Consider the following 17,456-nt stretch of genomic DNA (forward strand, 5'->3'; position numbering starts at 1 on the left):
ACTGAAATAATATATATTACTTTGTCAAAAATAAAGAAAATTCAACTAAATATCTGGGTTTTTTAGAATCTGGCTTGTATGATAAAAGTTTTGAAAATTCACTCCACTATTTTTATTTATTATTATAGTTGTCTATTTTTAAATGAACAGTGACAGTAGTGTTTGTTGTACTTCCTTACATTTGCATTCTAACACAAAAACAGGGTGTTTCACTGAACTGAGCCCAGCTGGGAATCCACCCATGCGATGACGTCACGGCGCTCTGACAAGCTGGTGGTGCCGGAAGAAAAGATGGCGGATCATGAGGAGCAGCTATCCGAGGAGGAAAAGGTAAAATGCTCATTAAATCGCAGGTTTAATCCAACACCCAGGCGAGGACTTTGGCGCTCGCATTTTGGTTTGCACTCGAACTCATGTCTCGCTATGTCCCGGCGTCGTTTTTTTAATTTTACAGACAAGAAAAGGCCTCGGCACAACCGCTGCTGCTTCTGCTTCTATTATTTTTAGCTCAACTTCCGCTCGTTTGCGAATCTCAAACGGAGGCTCCTTGTACGGTCCTGACTCAAAATAGGATCCGTGTACATATTATAAATTCGCTCACACTTACCACCAGTGTCCTTTTACTTCGGTGGACATGTCCTCTCAGTTCCGTGTCCATGACTGCATGTGTTATGGAAGTTTTCATACGCCAAAGATCGATAGCTAGTAAATGTAGCATAGCCGCAGCTTGCTAACATAGCCAGACCTGCTAACACGCCCTTTTCGCTCTTTAATAGCCCCATTTCCCCTGTAGGCATTAATCAAATATTGCCAGTGGATATTGGTTTTTAATTAGACGAACCAGAGCAAACAACCTGGAGTAAGCAAGGTTTCCCACTCACTAAAAATAAGTGGGAACTTTATGAGCTACAGCTGATCAACGACCCAATATGTAACATTACACTCAGGAGTTATAGTTAAGAAAGTGTCTCACAGTAATGTCACTTCACAATGTTATTAGTTGGCAACTTTTATTTGCTTTGCATATTTTAGTTTCTGCTAAGTTTTGTCTTTTTTGGAGAATGCACAGAAAGGTTATAGCTGAGCTATTATAACTTAGACTTGTCAGTGTTGGTTAGGGTTTGTAATAATTAGTTTCATGAGCTCCAATAATGAGTAATATAGATATGTACAAAAACTGTTAAAGGCACCCGGTGTCAATCCACTCTCCAGGTCTTGCAAAGTTCACAATTGCTTTAAATAAAACCTGGAGACATTATTGTAACACCACCCAAAATGTAGTGATTTCTTCCCAGGGCCACAACCCACACCAATTGCATCAAAATCAACCCTTTACTTTTTGAGTTACACTGCTCACAACCAGGCAAACAATCCACCCAAAAACAACAAAACCAGCTCAGTTTCCCAGATTGTCGATACTAGTGATGGCATTATACCACTTTTTCTTGTCTGATACCAATATCACAAACTAACATATGTGCCGGTATCAGTCTGGTACAGTCTTTTTAAAACTTTCATACTAGGAAGCTGTTAACACATTTGTGCTTGCCATTTCATGCCATTCAAAAAACACATTTCTTCAGCTGTATAACAAATATTCTTTTCCCATATACAAGAAATAAAAATACCACAACATGACACAGCTAAAATGCTGTTGCTGCAGATTTTTATATAAATGTTTACGGTCCATGCATAGTAAAGCATGCAATATATATATATATATATATATATATATAATGTAGGACTTTTGGATTGTATCGCATTTTACGTTTGTATCTGTTTGACATCCGAGCCAGTGATTTTGACCAGTAGGGGACTGATAAAATCTAATTGGCCATAACTTACATCCGTAGAAAATATCATCAAACCATATCCCTAACTTGATAAGATATGATTCTTAAAAACAGACAAACCTAATCTCCTTGTGGTAACATTTTGTAAATAAAATAACCCAGCATTTAAATGAATTTCTTAGTGTGTGTACATGTAAACAAATAACATGTGTACTTGTTGTGTCTGTTACAGTCTTACTGTCTTGTCACACTTGTTAATATCGCTTTAAAACCATTATGCGCATTCTTCCTCATTAATTTGTCACTGTGCGTTATGTAATACACTAGTCACAGATAGAACAGCATCTGGTTTTGTTTTGTTTTTGTTAACTTCGACATCGGCGTGAGTCAGAAGTTTTTTAGAGCGAGTGCAGCTCATTGACCCGTGGGTGTGACTGCATCATGTTCATCAACACACAGGCACCAGCTGTTAGCGAAACATTTCATTACAGGCCTCGGGGGTGTGGGTCACTGTGGTCACCATGCAATATTCTATTGTACAAGCTGCACCTTGTATAATGATTTCAGACTTGTGAAACAGTGGTGAAATGGTTTACTGTAGCTGTCGGTGCTGTGAACAGGATGGAACTTTCTTCCAACTATTCTCGTGAAGCTGCTTTTACTGGGTTGACCAGATTGATTCAATAGAGCTGAAAGAATGGCTTCTGGTGATGTGCCAGACAGACTGCCATTATCAAACATTATTTTATCTGATGGAAACTGTTCTTTTTATGTCTTTATGATTGGCGTGAGATTAAATGGTTACGCTATACAGTCGTTTGGTGCGAACATTGCAGTTGTGTTTTTTTGTACACAGAAGGCAGTCTCTCTTGTGTATTTGCTCAAACCTATCAGCCATCTGCTCTGGCCCCTCGGCCTGTTCTATGGAGCACAGAGGAAAAGTGCAAAAGGGATGACATGAGTGCTTTTATCTCCCCAGCATAGTAAACCACTGTTAATAGTTTCCAATATTCACTCAAAAATGTGATTATCTCACTTCACTGGCCAGGTGTGATGAATGGGGTACTTCAATCAGAGAGCAGTAGATAGGAAAGCCAAGCCTCAGTCAGAATATTTCATCACACAGCTGATGGTGTTTCTCCACACTGAGTGACAAATCTGCAAACAAGCTTTTGTGGGAATTCTAACTCTCATCTGATATGATCTGACTGTGACGACTGTTTGATCTATTTTTAAAGAAGCAGCTGGAAGACATTCCCATAGGTAGCCCTAGAAAAGGTAACCACAGCTATCTAAGACTGCGTCTGTGTCGAAATACAAAATAAGTTTGAGCTTCTTTCTGGGAAACACTTCCTGAATGTGTCCCAAAGGAGTGGGGGATTTCTGGCCTGCTGCTGTTGTCACTGTCCACATACACTACTTAATGAATCTTAAAAAGTACAAAAAAATCCCTATTTGGGAATTGCTGAGTAGCTTATTCCACTTTTAAACGATTAAACATCAAGACAAGTCTCAGAGAAATGCGTGCAGTCTTTTAAAACCATTTGGGCGCTTGCCTGGCAGTTTCCTGATTACTGCAAAGGAACCACACAAGTATTACAGGAAACTCTCATTACTCAGTGTGGTTGCTGTTGTTTCTCTCATCACTAATTATGTGTCTGTTCAGGTAACAGAACGAAAAACAGAGCACTGTCACATCTTTTCTTGATTTATCTCATTAGGAAAACACCTGAAATTGTGGTTTCAAAGAGACCTCTTTTTTTTGTACAGTGGTTTGACAGTTATTTATAATTTTGTGAAGTGGTTTACATGTGAGAGGGGAAGTAAGATGATATATTTAGTATGAATTCTTCACAGGTTTTATCCTTGTCATATCTAATCATAGTCAAGATGGATGTCTTCAGTTATAGAGGTTATCTCTAAATTCACCATAATTCTATTAGCATTTTTAATAATTTACCATATGGTTAAAAATGTCATGCATTTTCTTTAACCGTTATTATTATTAATTATTATTAATTGTACATTTGCAGCAAATAAGGTATGTGTGCTTAATGAAAAAGTCACACCTGCAGAGAACTCTCTCTGATAACATAGTAGATGTCCCCGGGATGGCATCATAGTTGTTTTGACTGTGATGCCACAACACGTAAAAAGGCATTTGCTAAAGAGATTGCAAAGAGAGCAGCACATTTATTGATGTTTTTGAATTTGTCCAACATAAATGTCATTTTAAGCAGATTTGGGCGGTGTTCCCCAGTGGAAGCAGCTAGCAGGAACTGACTTTCCGCTGCTGCGGGTGACGTTAGCATAACAAGCCAGTCGACTCATTTAGAGAAGAGAACATGACAGAACACAGAATGCACTGCTGCAGACACTAACCAGGGATGGTGCCTTGACTCTCACCAAGGGGCGCCAATTTAGAAAATGCATGTAGAGTGACATCAGAGATGAAGCTTCCAAAATTCAATGTGTAGAATAAACCTGTTTAGATACTTAATCATGCATATAACATGATTTGTTCAAAGATCAGGATCAGATCTCCCACAGGTTAAATCCACCTTTAGTTATGCAATGCCTGTCACACAGCAAAGAGTGCTTCACATAATATTTCATGACAGAACCGGGGATAAACAAAATTGGAAAATGTATAGTTTTGTATATAGTTATTATGGTTCTGTATGTAATTTCAGTTTTCTGTCAAGATGTATTTTCTTTGTAAAGGCCAAGTAATGGTTTCTGTGGATACTCCACGTGGGACAATATATTGGAATGGAATAGAATGTGGGATCAGGAAGACATGTGTGGAATACTAGGGACACACACAGTAAGGACCTACTCATTTGCATGTTCTCCTTGGGATTAGGTTCATTGGAGATTCTAAATTGACCATAGGTAACCTACCCAGGGACTAGCTCCGCTGCCTTTAGGCCTATGTCAACTGGAATCGGCTCCAGCTCCCTCCTGCGATCCTGAAATGAAACAACCTCTCACTAAACTTTATCAGCAGTCACATTGGAAACCCACTTACACTAAGGTCGGCTTCTGAATAGCTGTATTAAACCATAGTTTCAAAGTGTAAACTTTGTTGCATCTCCCCTTTAACTGAAGAATGTGAAGAGAGAAGAGCTCTGTCTGTATGTGCCTGCAGTAGTGCCAGTGACACTCAACTCTTTGCTAGAATGCAAAGTGCCCAAATACAGTCAGTTATAAATTAAATACTTAATAAACTTTCTAGATCGGTAATCACATTTTGGAAGTGTTGTTTCAAACATGATTAGAAACTTGTTGACTTAAGAGTTTACTACAAGAGGATAACTGTTGATTTGTAAAGACTGGTTGCTTTTCACCATGGTGTCTCTACAAGGCAGGCTGTAATGCAAGCCAGTAATATTCCCTTCATTGCATAGCTGCCTGCTTGGGGTAAAGTGACACTACTTTTACTGGTGCAGCATACGGAGAAGTCATTGGGCAGGTTGAAGGTGGCAAGTGAGGACATTGGAAGAAGATTCCTGTCAAAATACACACATTATATTAACACATCTTAGTTGTTTCCACTGTATACCTTGTAATGGTTATGTGTCAGCATTGATATTTGTTTTTCTCCTGCAACAGCGCTGTGACTTATTTAACAGCTGACGAATGAGGGCACATGCAGCAAATTCTCAGGTGCTGGCATACCTGAATTATCTTAAAACTCTTGTATACAATAAGCAGGAGAATGCATTAAGAGGAATCTTTCTCAACTGAAATGAACAGAACTGATGGCTCTCTGTTCAGAGGGCAACATGAAAACTTGTTTTTGTCCTCTATTGTCACTGCAAAACAACATAACATCACTGTTCTCGTCTTTTGATGAGCAAGGAGGGCGTGGATGCAGGCCAAACTGCACTAAGAGCACCCTCAGCTGAATACCTTGTTAATTACTTCCAACAGTTTGAAGCACTTGTAGGCTGTATATCTTGAAGTGGAACTGGTCTTCAAGTCTCCAGTTTAAGCTTTCTGAATCGCGGATAGAATGTTCATTAGATAGAATTGACCAGTTGCCTCCACCTGTTTTTCATTAGCAGAAGAATAATTCCTACTATAACCTATGGTTGTTGACCTACTGCTGTGGACTTAATATGCAGAAGTTATTGCATGCACACGCAAAGCCATCACCCAACACCCAATATTTGTACACATCAGACTGAGTTCCCTCTAAACTCTGCCCTGTCTTTGGTATAGAATCCCCAGCGTCTCTATCTGGGCTATTGTAATGGAGGGCTGCCAAGAAATGGGATCATAATTGCAGAGAGACTTTTTTATGTTTTATCATAATTTAATTCATCTGGCTTGGCGTGATAAGACAGCATTAATGCCAGGATTAGGATGTGTGGTTTCAGTGTCACTGGGTGTAGTTTGGGGTAAAGAAAGGGTGCTGGGACAGCACGTGGGGGTCTCTGTTGCAAGGAAAGGAGGGGTTATTGGGTAATATGAGGCTGAATATACAGTGAGAAAAGACCAGCTGGTGTCAGGCTAAAAGAGCACCAAGGCATGAGGTGGAGCCAATGTCCTTTAACCCATCAATTCACCAAGCCAATGCTGATGTTTAAATACTGGGGCTGGGTTCAAAAGAAACTATTTTCCAAATCATATCAATGTTTATTTGGAAGAGCCGATATTGATTCATTAAATCCTTACATGAGTCTTATAATATATGCCATTTCCTGTATCCTCTGCACAAATCTTACGAGACTATCAGAGTCATGCAAGGTTTGACTGTGATCGTCTCTTATGACTGCTTTGGTGAAGCCAATATTGGAGTCTGCAGATTTATTCATTACTTTGCCATCTATGAACCATAAATACTTGTACTCACTGCTTTTCACATGCATTGGTGTTGTGATTGTTGCTCAGGAGGATGATTTAATTTCTCTGTGCCCCCAATATTAATTGATTTTACTAAATTTTGTGTCTTCTTATCATTAAAGATAGAACTTTTAAACCTTTGGGCGAAACCCGAAACATCACAGATTTGTGGAGGCAGAGGGTTTGGTATTGAAGCAAGTAGCAGAAGTGCTCATTTAGCAATACTTCCTGTCTTCATATGGTTTGGCAGCACCAAAATGTTAGGTTTCATTCCTGTAGTGTCAGGACAAGCACAATGTAGGCTGCTCTTCTGCTGCATTAGTGGAACTGGTTTCATGTACTTAGGGGAACAGGAAGTAGCTTGCTTTTAACAGTCTGTACTTTACTCATAATCTACTGATGGAGTCTATCTGCTCTTATTAGTGATTCATTTCACCCACATCTACCCATGGCTTCTTCTCTCCTGAGTCCCCATGCACCTTTAAAACAGTCTCCGATCACATCACTCCATTTTCATTTAAAATGCATAGGTTCTGCTCTGAAAATGTGTAAGTTTGAAAACACTGCTGTCTCTGTTTGAGTGTGAAAACTCTGGTAGAGGGCTTTAGCTTTTAGTTTGGACGGGCAGAAAAAGAGAATTTTTACTGGCCAAAACTCAAGCTGTGAACAAAAAAGCTCCATGAACAATGGATTTCAGTTTCACCTTGGCATTGGTGTAGCAATGGTAACAGAAATCCTTGTTCTTACTTTTCATCCTGTTGTTTCTGATTAGAAGTACTTTCTGAGACCAAGCATCTGCAAAGGAGAGAATTAGCTTCCTGTTTACTCTGGCATGCACATGTCCACTGTCTAGTGCCTGGTCATGTAATATGCATTTCCAGTAGAGAATAATGGATGCACCGTGCAAATGCATGCAGTTATTTTCATCACTGTTATTGATTATTTTCTCAATTATTTGATTAGTTTTGTCCATAAAATGTAGCAAAACGTGAACAATCTTCCTCTACAATTCAACAGTGATTAATACTGCAGTGATTCTGCTGAACTTGAATGTCATCAATAGACTTTATTGAAACCTGATATGGGCATAGAGAGAGTTGAGTTTGGTGTCAGGTGTTTGAACTATTTGAACAGAGCTTAGTGAGGTCAAACAGACGGTTGTTTTCTTTCACAACTTCAGTCATTGAGGTGTTGTTCAAGGAGACAAAAGAATAAGGTTACCATGTCACATTTTACTTAGCAACTTTACCCCTTGCAGCCTTGGCAGGTGTTTGTGCTCTCTAGGTGCTTTCTTTAGTTTATTTTTATTATTTTAATTGTGCAAATATCTCTTCCCATTGTGAAGTCACGAATATACCGTACATGTGCCATGATAGTTATTAGACAGAAAATTAGAAAAATACAGATAAACTTTACTCTCAGTATCTCCATCTCTGTCTCTCTCTCTCTCACACACACACGCACACACACTTCTACCCAAGTGTCTCGTTATCTCTCAGCATCTTTCAGTAGCAAGAATCAATCTGCAGCTCTGTGTAAGAGCCCAGGCACTTGTACACACACACACTGCTTGTCAGGGCCCGGGGGACAGACACACACACACAGAACATCTTTCCTTGATATAAGAGCGTGTGACACTGGGGGGGAACCCGGCTGAACCACTGAACCCTGAAAGAGATAAAGAGAGGTGGCGAGATACAGCGTGTGTGTGTATTGGCATCTTCACCACGTTTTTATGTCCTTATATGGTCGTGAGCCATCCGTGGGAAGGAGGGGCCGGCTATCTTGCTGTCAGTTTGACATGTGACCTGAAAACAGGAAGTGTTGTGGTGCAGAAGAGAAGTGAGGAAGGGGAAAATGACTGCTGTAGACTTAAAAACGCCTGACTGCCTCACTCCTCCCTCTGAACCACTGAGAACAGTAACATAACACCCTCTGTTGGCCATGTATATGCTTTACATTCAATATTTACATTATGAATTGCTGGCATGGGCACAGCTGACTAAGCAGACCAAATGATAACAGATTCTTATCATAAAAAACACTTTGTGTTGTCAAAAATGTTTAAACGATAACTGAAAACACTGAAAGTGTAACAAAGTCTGAGCTATAATTTGTACAAGAATGTTTAAGATATTGTCAAGTAGGCCTGCAATGGTTAATCATTTATTAATGGACTTTTCTGTTTTATTTGCTCCATATAACAAAGAAAATAGATAATTTTGGTTTGTGGACGAAACAATTCAACATTTTTCAACATTTCATGAACCAAACAAATAATTGCGTAATCGAGAAAAGAAAATGACAGATTAATAGAATTTGAAGATAATTGTTAGTTGCAGTCCTATTTTCAAAAATGTGAATTTAAGGGTGAGTTTGGGGGTGAGGGACAGTCTATGTGGGGTATGATGGGCTGTGGGTCACCCCATCTCCATGTAATAGAGTGCCTAGGGGTGTTTGTATTTGATGAGTGACATCTCGTCTTAATCCCTGTTTTGTGTCTTTGCAGGTACGCATAGCCGCTAATTTTGTCATCCACGCCCCACCAGGAGAGTTCAATGAAGTTTTCAATGGTGAGTCCTGTGTGTTAATCTTTTCTAGCTGGTGTGGTGTCATATCACTGTGAAGGCTCTGATTCTTCACAGCTCTGTATTTGTGTCACTGTGCCAAATTACATTATTAGGTGCAGTGTAAGTAACCGTTAATGCCCAGCCAACATGTCAGAAACTGTCTGAGGCTCTTTACTTTTGCGAAATTTAACTTCTATTCACAATTTAGACTCACATTTTCATATAATATAAAAGTACCAGAAAAAAAGACTATTGGGTACTTGTTCAAAAAAAACCCCACTATTGATTCAAATCTAAATAGTTCCCAACCCTTGTGCTAGCTGTTTTAGTCATTCTTAATCTATGTAAAATCTATTAGACTCAAAATTACACTGAACAAGGAATAATTCCAAAAGAGGCAGACAACAAATTTGCTCTCTGTTAATATGGTGTGTCGTTTCCTCCCCCAAGTCCCGCCCCTCCCCCTAAACTGAGGCAAGTGCACAAAAAGTACAGAAACATTGAGTTTTCTGCAAGGGGGCGCTGTCACTGCAGTGGATGTGTCCTTGCTGCTGAGACTGATGACAAAAGAACTTGGCACACAAGTAAATCTACTACACATTGAGTTGATTATGTAAATAATGCAGACCTACAGACATAATGAAGATTTTGGTTTTATTTTAACTTGTAGACAAAGTGGGACTTTGTTTGAAGTAAAAAAATATGTTTATAATATGTAATATTAATGTTATAATTAAATCCTTTTTGCAAACGAGAATACAGGGAAGAATCTGTACTGTGTCTCACTCTCTTTTCCCCAGTGAGCAGACTGTGACCCAGATACAGCAATAAAAACTGAAACGCATATGGGCTTGTTGAACTGCCGCACCTCTACTACGTCTACCATAATACATTATTTGTTATTGGCAAAGCATGGGTACGCAGTGTTAATAAAATTAGCAGTATTTTCAAAGCTGTGAAACTGACGTTTCAAGTGTTACAGGATCTCATGCCATTGTGGCCACTGAGAGCAAAATGCCTCCGTGACTTTTTGGCCAGATAATAGCAGACCTCGCAGCACAGATGTTGATGGCACACTGTCAAAGCAGCAGCTCTTCAGAGAGTTTGTATATGTGCTTTGGCATTAACAAAGCTTCATCCTGCCTTGGAAAACCTGTCTACTTCTTATCACAGCCCGACACACACATGCACTGCAGAACAACAATCCCCCACTGCCACTTCACCCCCTTTCATGTCTGTGTGATTTTTTACAGCCGTTTCCACTGAGCTAATTTACCATGTCTGCTTTACTCCCTTGACATAAATGCTGCAAATATTGACTGCAGGCAGTTTTGTCATGGTGCTAATCTGATGTGCCTGTCTTCCATCTCCTCTCCTCTTTTTTTTTCTTTCTCTCCTTCCTTCTCTTCTTAATCACAAACTCACTCTTTTATTTTCTTAGATGTGCGATTGCTGCTCAACAATGACAATCTTCTCAGGGAAGGTGCATCACAGTAAGTTCTACCCTATTTAGCTGGTTTGGCAGGGAAAACAAAGAGACCCAGTGTCTCTGCATAGTGTTTTTATCATTGAAAACATGGCCGCTGGTCATCAGTTACATCAATCAAAGAGTAGAGAATAATCTCTATGTAGACCATATCAAAATGTAGATAGATTTTGTCAGCTGATTTTTTTTTTAAATCTGTAAATATGTATATATTTGGTGATGGGATAAAGCAGTGTATAAATTGAGTTGTGTGTAATAGGAATGGGGTAGGTACATATAAGCTTATACTTCTGCCTACTCCTTTTCAAACATGTGACGAGATGTAAATGTGTTGTCTATTGTAAATGTTGCACATGTTTGAAATAAAAACTAAAAATCTCAAATATCAGCTGATGACTCAGTCTACCTCAACATCCAATATGAAAACACATTACTGACTTGTGGCTGATCAGCGTCTGAAAGGGGGGGAAAACAAGTATTTGGTTGTCGAATTATTCTGCTCAAAGCACAGAAATTAATGGGTTATTATGCGTTTTCTATTTGTCTTTCTAGTGCATTTGCACAGTACAACTTGGACCAGTTTACCCCAGTGAAAGTTGAGGGCTATGAAGAACAGGTACGTTTCCACCTCAGTCCCAACCAAAGATGGTGACAGCAACTAACATAAGTGAATGTTTTGGATGTTTGGACGACATCTTTGGCCCCAAATCTGCTGATTATTTAGTTTTCTGTTGCTCTTACTCACCACCTCAATCAGCACATTTGCTTTGGACAGTGTATGATATCGTTTTAGTTCATGTTACAGTTCTCCACTGTTAATTCCATGTTCATTTATTTTTTGCTGAACCATGACGTCAGTATATTGTACAGTTCATCCATTTATCCACATGGCTTTTATGATCACATGATCCTGTGCATGCCAGGGAAAAGCCCCGGCTTAATAGAATGCCATAAAGCCACACTCACACAACAATGTAACCCAGTGTGCTTTATCAATGTTACAATGGTAGAAAGTCGAGAGAATAACAGAAACATAGTAAGCAGCAGTGAAGAGGGACATAGTGGGTGAACAATGTGCTCCTTCTGCTTGTACCAGGGCTGCAACAATAATCTACTACTATTGTCAACTATTCAGTTAACCTGCCTATCACTAAAACAAGATTTTCCAGCTTCTTAAATGTGAGTTTGTTTAGGGGTTTAGTTGCTCCACATGACAAAGAAATCATTAAAAAAAGTCATTGATTAATTGAGAAAATAACCATGAGATTAATCAATTATGTAAATAATTGTTAGCCCTGTGCAGTCCTGAATCAGAATGAAAGCACGTTAAGAGGATTTGACAGCAGGATCAGAGCAGCCTCGACTCATCAAACAAAGCTTTATTTTCCGACAGTTGAATTGTTCTCACTGCCTGTGAGCGTCTGTGAAGGTTGAACATGGTGCTGCTGTGTGTTAGCATCAGTAATTATTGCAGTGTCTTATGTAAAGATGTCATCATGTTCCACTGCTCCTAAACAACGGGCTGAAATTCCCCTGTCTCATAATCAGCAGGCTGAGCTCAGTGTTCACACGGATACCTGTGTTTCTGTCTTTCCATTTTCCTGTTTTTTTTTACCTGTCTGACTCATTGTTTATCTTTTTCCATTTGCAATTCCTTGTTCTTCTCTCACCCCTGTCATCTATCTCACCCTTCTTCTCTCTTAGGTCTTAATCACAGAGCATGGTGACCTTGGAAATGGCCGCGTTCTGGACCCCAAGAACAAGATCTCCTTCAAGTTCGACCACCTGAGGAAAGAGGCCACTGACCCACGGCCCCATGACGTCGAAGGCTCCCTGGAGGGATGGAGGAGCTCAGTGGACTCGGCCGTGCGCGCATATGTCAAGGAGCACTATCCCAGTGGAGTCTGCACCGTATGTCCCAGCTCCATTTATACATGGACTCCATTCATTCATCACTGTTTGAGTCTGCAGTAAAATAGCATAAAGTTATAAATGAACATTGAATAATTGAACTCAAAACACAGAATGTTGGTCTGTAGCTGGATCTTATTTTTTTTAAATGTCACAAAGTAGAATTTGGACATTTTGTTTGTTTGTTTTTTCCATTTTGACCTTTATAGACTAGTATATTTATTAATTTAATAACCCTTTTCTGAATAAACAAAGGGTTAGGGTCATTGCGGGTCATGGCAGCAACAATCAAAAAGTAAACAAACAAGATGGGAATCAAAATGGCCAATATAAAATATCAAAAATGGGTTTGGTGTGTACAGAAATGTACATGGAAAAAGTGTAGTTCAGTGCCCCACTGGTGCTCAGCCAGTAACTACACATTCTTGACAGAGTTCATTTGTTGATTTATAATAATCCTCTTTTGTGTGTGTAAACAGACACTGTAGAGTAGCCAAGTTGCAGGTTGGTGTGAGATAATTTTGTAGCTGTTAAACACAAAACCACTGTGATTCAGCCAATGCATATGTACAGCTGCAAAGTAGAAGTTGAACCAGCACCAAGCAGAACTCTTTGCTCGTGAAATCTGACCTGAGATCTTTCTTCCTTCCGCCCACAGATTTATGGAAAAACCATCGATGGACATCAGACCATCATCGTGTGCATCGAGTGCCATCAGTTTCAACCAAAAAACTTCTGGTATGTTTCAGACAGTCACCTAACAGATCTTTTTACCTCTACATTTTGCACCGTTGTCATTTGAAACCTCTGGTGCGTGTTTCTGCTGCGGCAGCAGAACACTTTGTTTCCGGATTTGTCAGGTGGAATTGTCACTTTTACTTTAGTCTCTTTCACACCGTGTACAAATTCTAAATCAACTTTTCAAAGAAGTGTTCAAAGGCCACAATTGTTGTTTGAGGTGTCTAAGAGTGTTCAAAGGTATTAGTGTAAGTAGAGCTTAGCTCTGGAGCAGTTGAATGTTGGCCCTCATAACTGTTGCTGAGCTGGTTCTGATCAGGTTAATCTAATTGGATAAGAAACAGCACCAATCCTCTTTGCTGCTGGGTTTCACTGGGCTTATAGGTTTTTGGGTGTAATGATTTCTCACCTTCTATGTCCCACTGACACTATCTGTTTTGGTGACAGTGGCACCTGCAGGGCAAAACTGGGGTAATATTATGGTCTATTGTATATGTATATGCTTGTATATTTATATACTTGTCAGTTTTTGATTCAAGGTTCATTATGTTTACATAATTTGGTTCTTAGAGTCAGCAGTGAAGTGTCCTTAGATTTGGGAAACCATTTAGCCTCAAACCAACATTAGTGTTGTGATCTGATGTTGACGTGAGATTTCTTGCAGAACAATGAGGGAGTAACGTGAAGCAAGAAAGAGTAAATGACGTGATGCCTGCCTGGGAAATGCAATTCCAAGATCTCTAGCTCACCAAAGAACATTACAAAGACTGACTTGTCCAAGATCCCAAGGACAATCAATTGTCCAGATGCAGAGCGTGCAGCAAATCAATACAAGTGGACGCCATGGGCAAAGCGGCTTTTACAAGTTGCCCTCCTATCTTAAGCCGTGTCACCTGTAGCACATTATTACACTCCAACACCTTCTGGCTCTTCTTCTCTCTCTTTTCTTGCTGGTATTGATACACACACGCACTCTGACACTGATAAGTGCAAATCTTTTGGTGACTCACTTATCATAACATAATATGGTCTTTTCAGAACGGACACGATGTTCATAGGTAATCGTATAACAGCAAAAGGAAGTGACGCATTCAGGACAGATTATAACGCTGTCTACTTCTGATAAGACCTTTCGAGACAGATGATAAGACCAGATCTGAATTGGACCTGTGTGGTGTGATATTGTTGTAAGGTGACTCACTAGTTGTCGACTAAGGGTAAAAGCACTGGACGCCTATTTCAGGCTGCACTTAACTTGCCTCCCACTTCCAGCCCATTACTGTTTTTAAAAATTCCATTTGATACTGAAATCAATGACAGAGCCTCAGAACCGCAATGGCATGTTTTGGTTAATATTTAGGTTGGCATATACAGCATATATTTTCTATTGTTTTATTTTTTTGTAGTGTTTGTTTTTGTCCAAATGTAAACAATTCCACCCCTGATACTGTCCTGGGCCTAGTGCCCTCCCATATGATTACAATTGGAAAACAAGGCCTGTAACAGAATGATAATGCTGGGCTGATGGCAGCAACACTGACTGAACTGTGATTAAAGTTTGGTTTTCCTCTTCCTCTTCACTCAGGAATGGACGCTGGAGGTCAGAATGGAAATTCACCATCTCCCCCTCCACCACTCAAGTGGCAGGAATCATGAAAATCCAGGTATTTAGTTTAAATATTCCACCGTGTGGAGAGGGACAGGATTATTGTGGTGTCTGTTCAGTGAAAAGTTATAAGTACAGGATTTCTCTGTTTATTCACAACATAGAGAACAAAGGCTATGTATTGAATGTGGATGGAGCATCTTTTAGCATAGCTTTTTCTGTCAGTATCCCGCTGTTTCTGCCAGTAACTCCCTCTTCTTGGGCCAGGTAACTTCCACCCAAATTTCCGTCATTCATTTGAGCAGCGCTTCCGCCAGGAGACATGAAGTAGCAACATGTGATTAGTCAAACTGGAAGGGACTGTTTACTTTAGAGTGTCTTAATTTGTTAATTAATATATCATTATTTACCCTGGTGTATTGAGGTGGGATGGCGATACATCACCAAATCTATATTTTGACCAACCCCCGTTTGCTACAGTTTATATCGCATGATTTTTAGATACCAAACAAACTAAACCTCCCATCTTTCAGGTTCATTACTATGAGGATGGAAATGTTCAGCTGGTGAGCCACAAAGAAGTCCAGGAGTCCATGTCGATTTCTGTGAGTATAGCTTCACATGTGACACCCAAGAAAATGTATTATGCTCAACCCACACAAACCTGGTCCTTCAGTGTAAGCTGGAGCAGTCGGCAAATTCCATTAAGATACCTCATATAACACTAATGGCATCAAATGCTCATTTTAATCCTATTTACACCACTTTTGTAATTTTTTTTCCTCCTGAAAACTGTTTTGCCCTGCTGAAATTAAAGTCATGCCTCTTTGCCGTCTTTTAGAACGAGGGTTCTACTGCAAAGGAGTTTGTTAAGATCATGGAGGCTGCAGAGAATGACTATCAGGTTTGGAATTACAAATGTATATTCTCTGTACAATGTGATTTCGGGTCGATGCCTAGAAATTGATAGTGATACTTTTAATAGTTTTGTGTGGAAAGAGAATTGTTTCAAACTTCTGTCCCCACATGTATCTGAAACTTGGAGTTATCCATTTATTAGATTTTTGAAGGTCAAATAATGAGACATGAAGTTTTACTGTTGCCAAAATTGAATCATGAAGTCCTTGACTTTGACACTGTGTGAGGAACTTATCTTGAGAGGATGAGGAGTCTTTTATTTTTCCCAAAACAATTACAACACATTTTAACAAAATAAAGGTCAAATGAGCAGTTTTAAACTGGAACAAAACACAGAATCAACTGTCATTACTTTTTCTCACTGTTTTTCTGTTTTATTCTAAGACGGCCATCAACGAGAATTACCAGACCATGTCGGACACTACCTTCAAAGCCTTACGCCGCCAGCTTCCTGTGACACGCACCAAGGTCGACTGGAACAAGATCCTGAGCTACAAGATTGGCAAGGAGATGCAGAACGCTTAAGCGCAGCAGAGAAGAAAACAGACTACTCCCCAGCCCCCCACCGCCCACCTCCACCCCCCTCTGAACAACGTTGCATGACTGGATAGTTGTTTCGTCTTTGTACAAAAATTAGAGAACCAGGGACAAAAGAAAGGTTTGGTCTCATAGTCGGATGTCACCTTACACATTGGATGTCTAATTATGCTGGTGTCCTTATTTTGTTTTATACAGACACTGTTAACTCCTCTGTATATTAAATCTATGACGAAAATCATGTTTTGGGAAAATATTACTTGAGGAAATATTACGAGACATAGGAAATGGGGTGGACACTTGTATGCAAAAGACCACTTAAAATACTGTATCATGTGTGCAATATTTATTGTGCCAGTGAGATCATACCTTTTTATTTGACCTGCTAAAATTCTGATTAAATTTGCAATCATGGTGAATCATGGTGATGATTTTTGAGGGAGATGTGTGTCTGCTTTACCTTAAGAGCTCAGTTATTATGGCTGAAAAGGACGACTCCCTTCACAAATAATGTCCAATACGGTCAACAAAAAAACAAATGTTTGTGTTAATTGACGGGTAAATCTGGCACAAGCAAAGTCACCACTGTCAACTACTCGATTTTCTTGTTCCTTCATTTTGGTACTTCCTCCTCGTTTGTCCTGTATGTGAGAGCTCCAGCTCGCAGTGCTCCTGGCTACATTGCCTTTTTAACTCGTCATCTTCGGAACTCTCACTCAGCACAAGGAGTTCTGTGACCATTTAACAAGCTTAATTAACAAAGTAATTGGTCGCTAAGTCATGTGCATAATGTCCAATTTACAATAAAATCAAAAAGTATCACTTTCTCTTTCAGTGCTTATTTTTATTAAAAAAAAAACAACCCAGAACCTGTCTGTATTATATAACAAGGCACATTGTAATATATACCTGTATGAAACATCCTGTCTGTCAGTTGGGTGATTTATTTCCATGAGAGTAATTGTAATTCAGTCACAGTTCTATTGAATTAAATGACAAATTTTCTATTTACTGACTCACTCATAATTTCTTATGCCTATTGATGA

The 17,456-nt window shown here is 39.5% G+C and overlaps 1 protein-coding gene across 1 annotated transcript; it reads left to right on the plus strand.

The window, feature by feature from the left end:
* Window positions 1–223: 223 nt before the first annotated feature.
* On the plus strand, window positions 224–17,417 carry LOC131469918 (F-actin-capping protein subunit alpha-2). Its single transcript, XM_058645350.1, has 10 exons — window positions 224–330; window positions 9,154–9,217; window positions 10,656–10,707; window positions 11,253–11,316; window positions 12,405–12,611; window positions 13,270–13,349; window positions 14,935–15,013; window positions 15,489–15,560; window positions 15,797–15,859; window positions 16,258–17,417. The coding sequence occupies exons 1-10, from the start codon at window positions 247–249 to the stop codon at window positions 16,396–16,398; spliced, it is 906 nt and encodes a 301-aa protein (XP_058501333.1). The 5' UTR covers window positions 224–246; the 3' UTR covers window positions 16,399–17,417.
* Window positions 17,418–17,456: the final 39 nt, after the last annotated feature.

Source organism: Solea solea, chromosome 12, assembly GCF_958295425.1.
Source record: "Solea solea chromosome 12, fSolSol10.1, whole genome shotgun sequence".
Lineage (NCBI taxonomy): Eukaryota > Metazoa > Chordata > Actinopteri > Pleuronectiformes > Soleidae > Solea > Solea solea.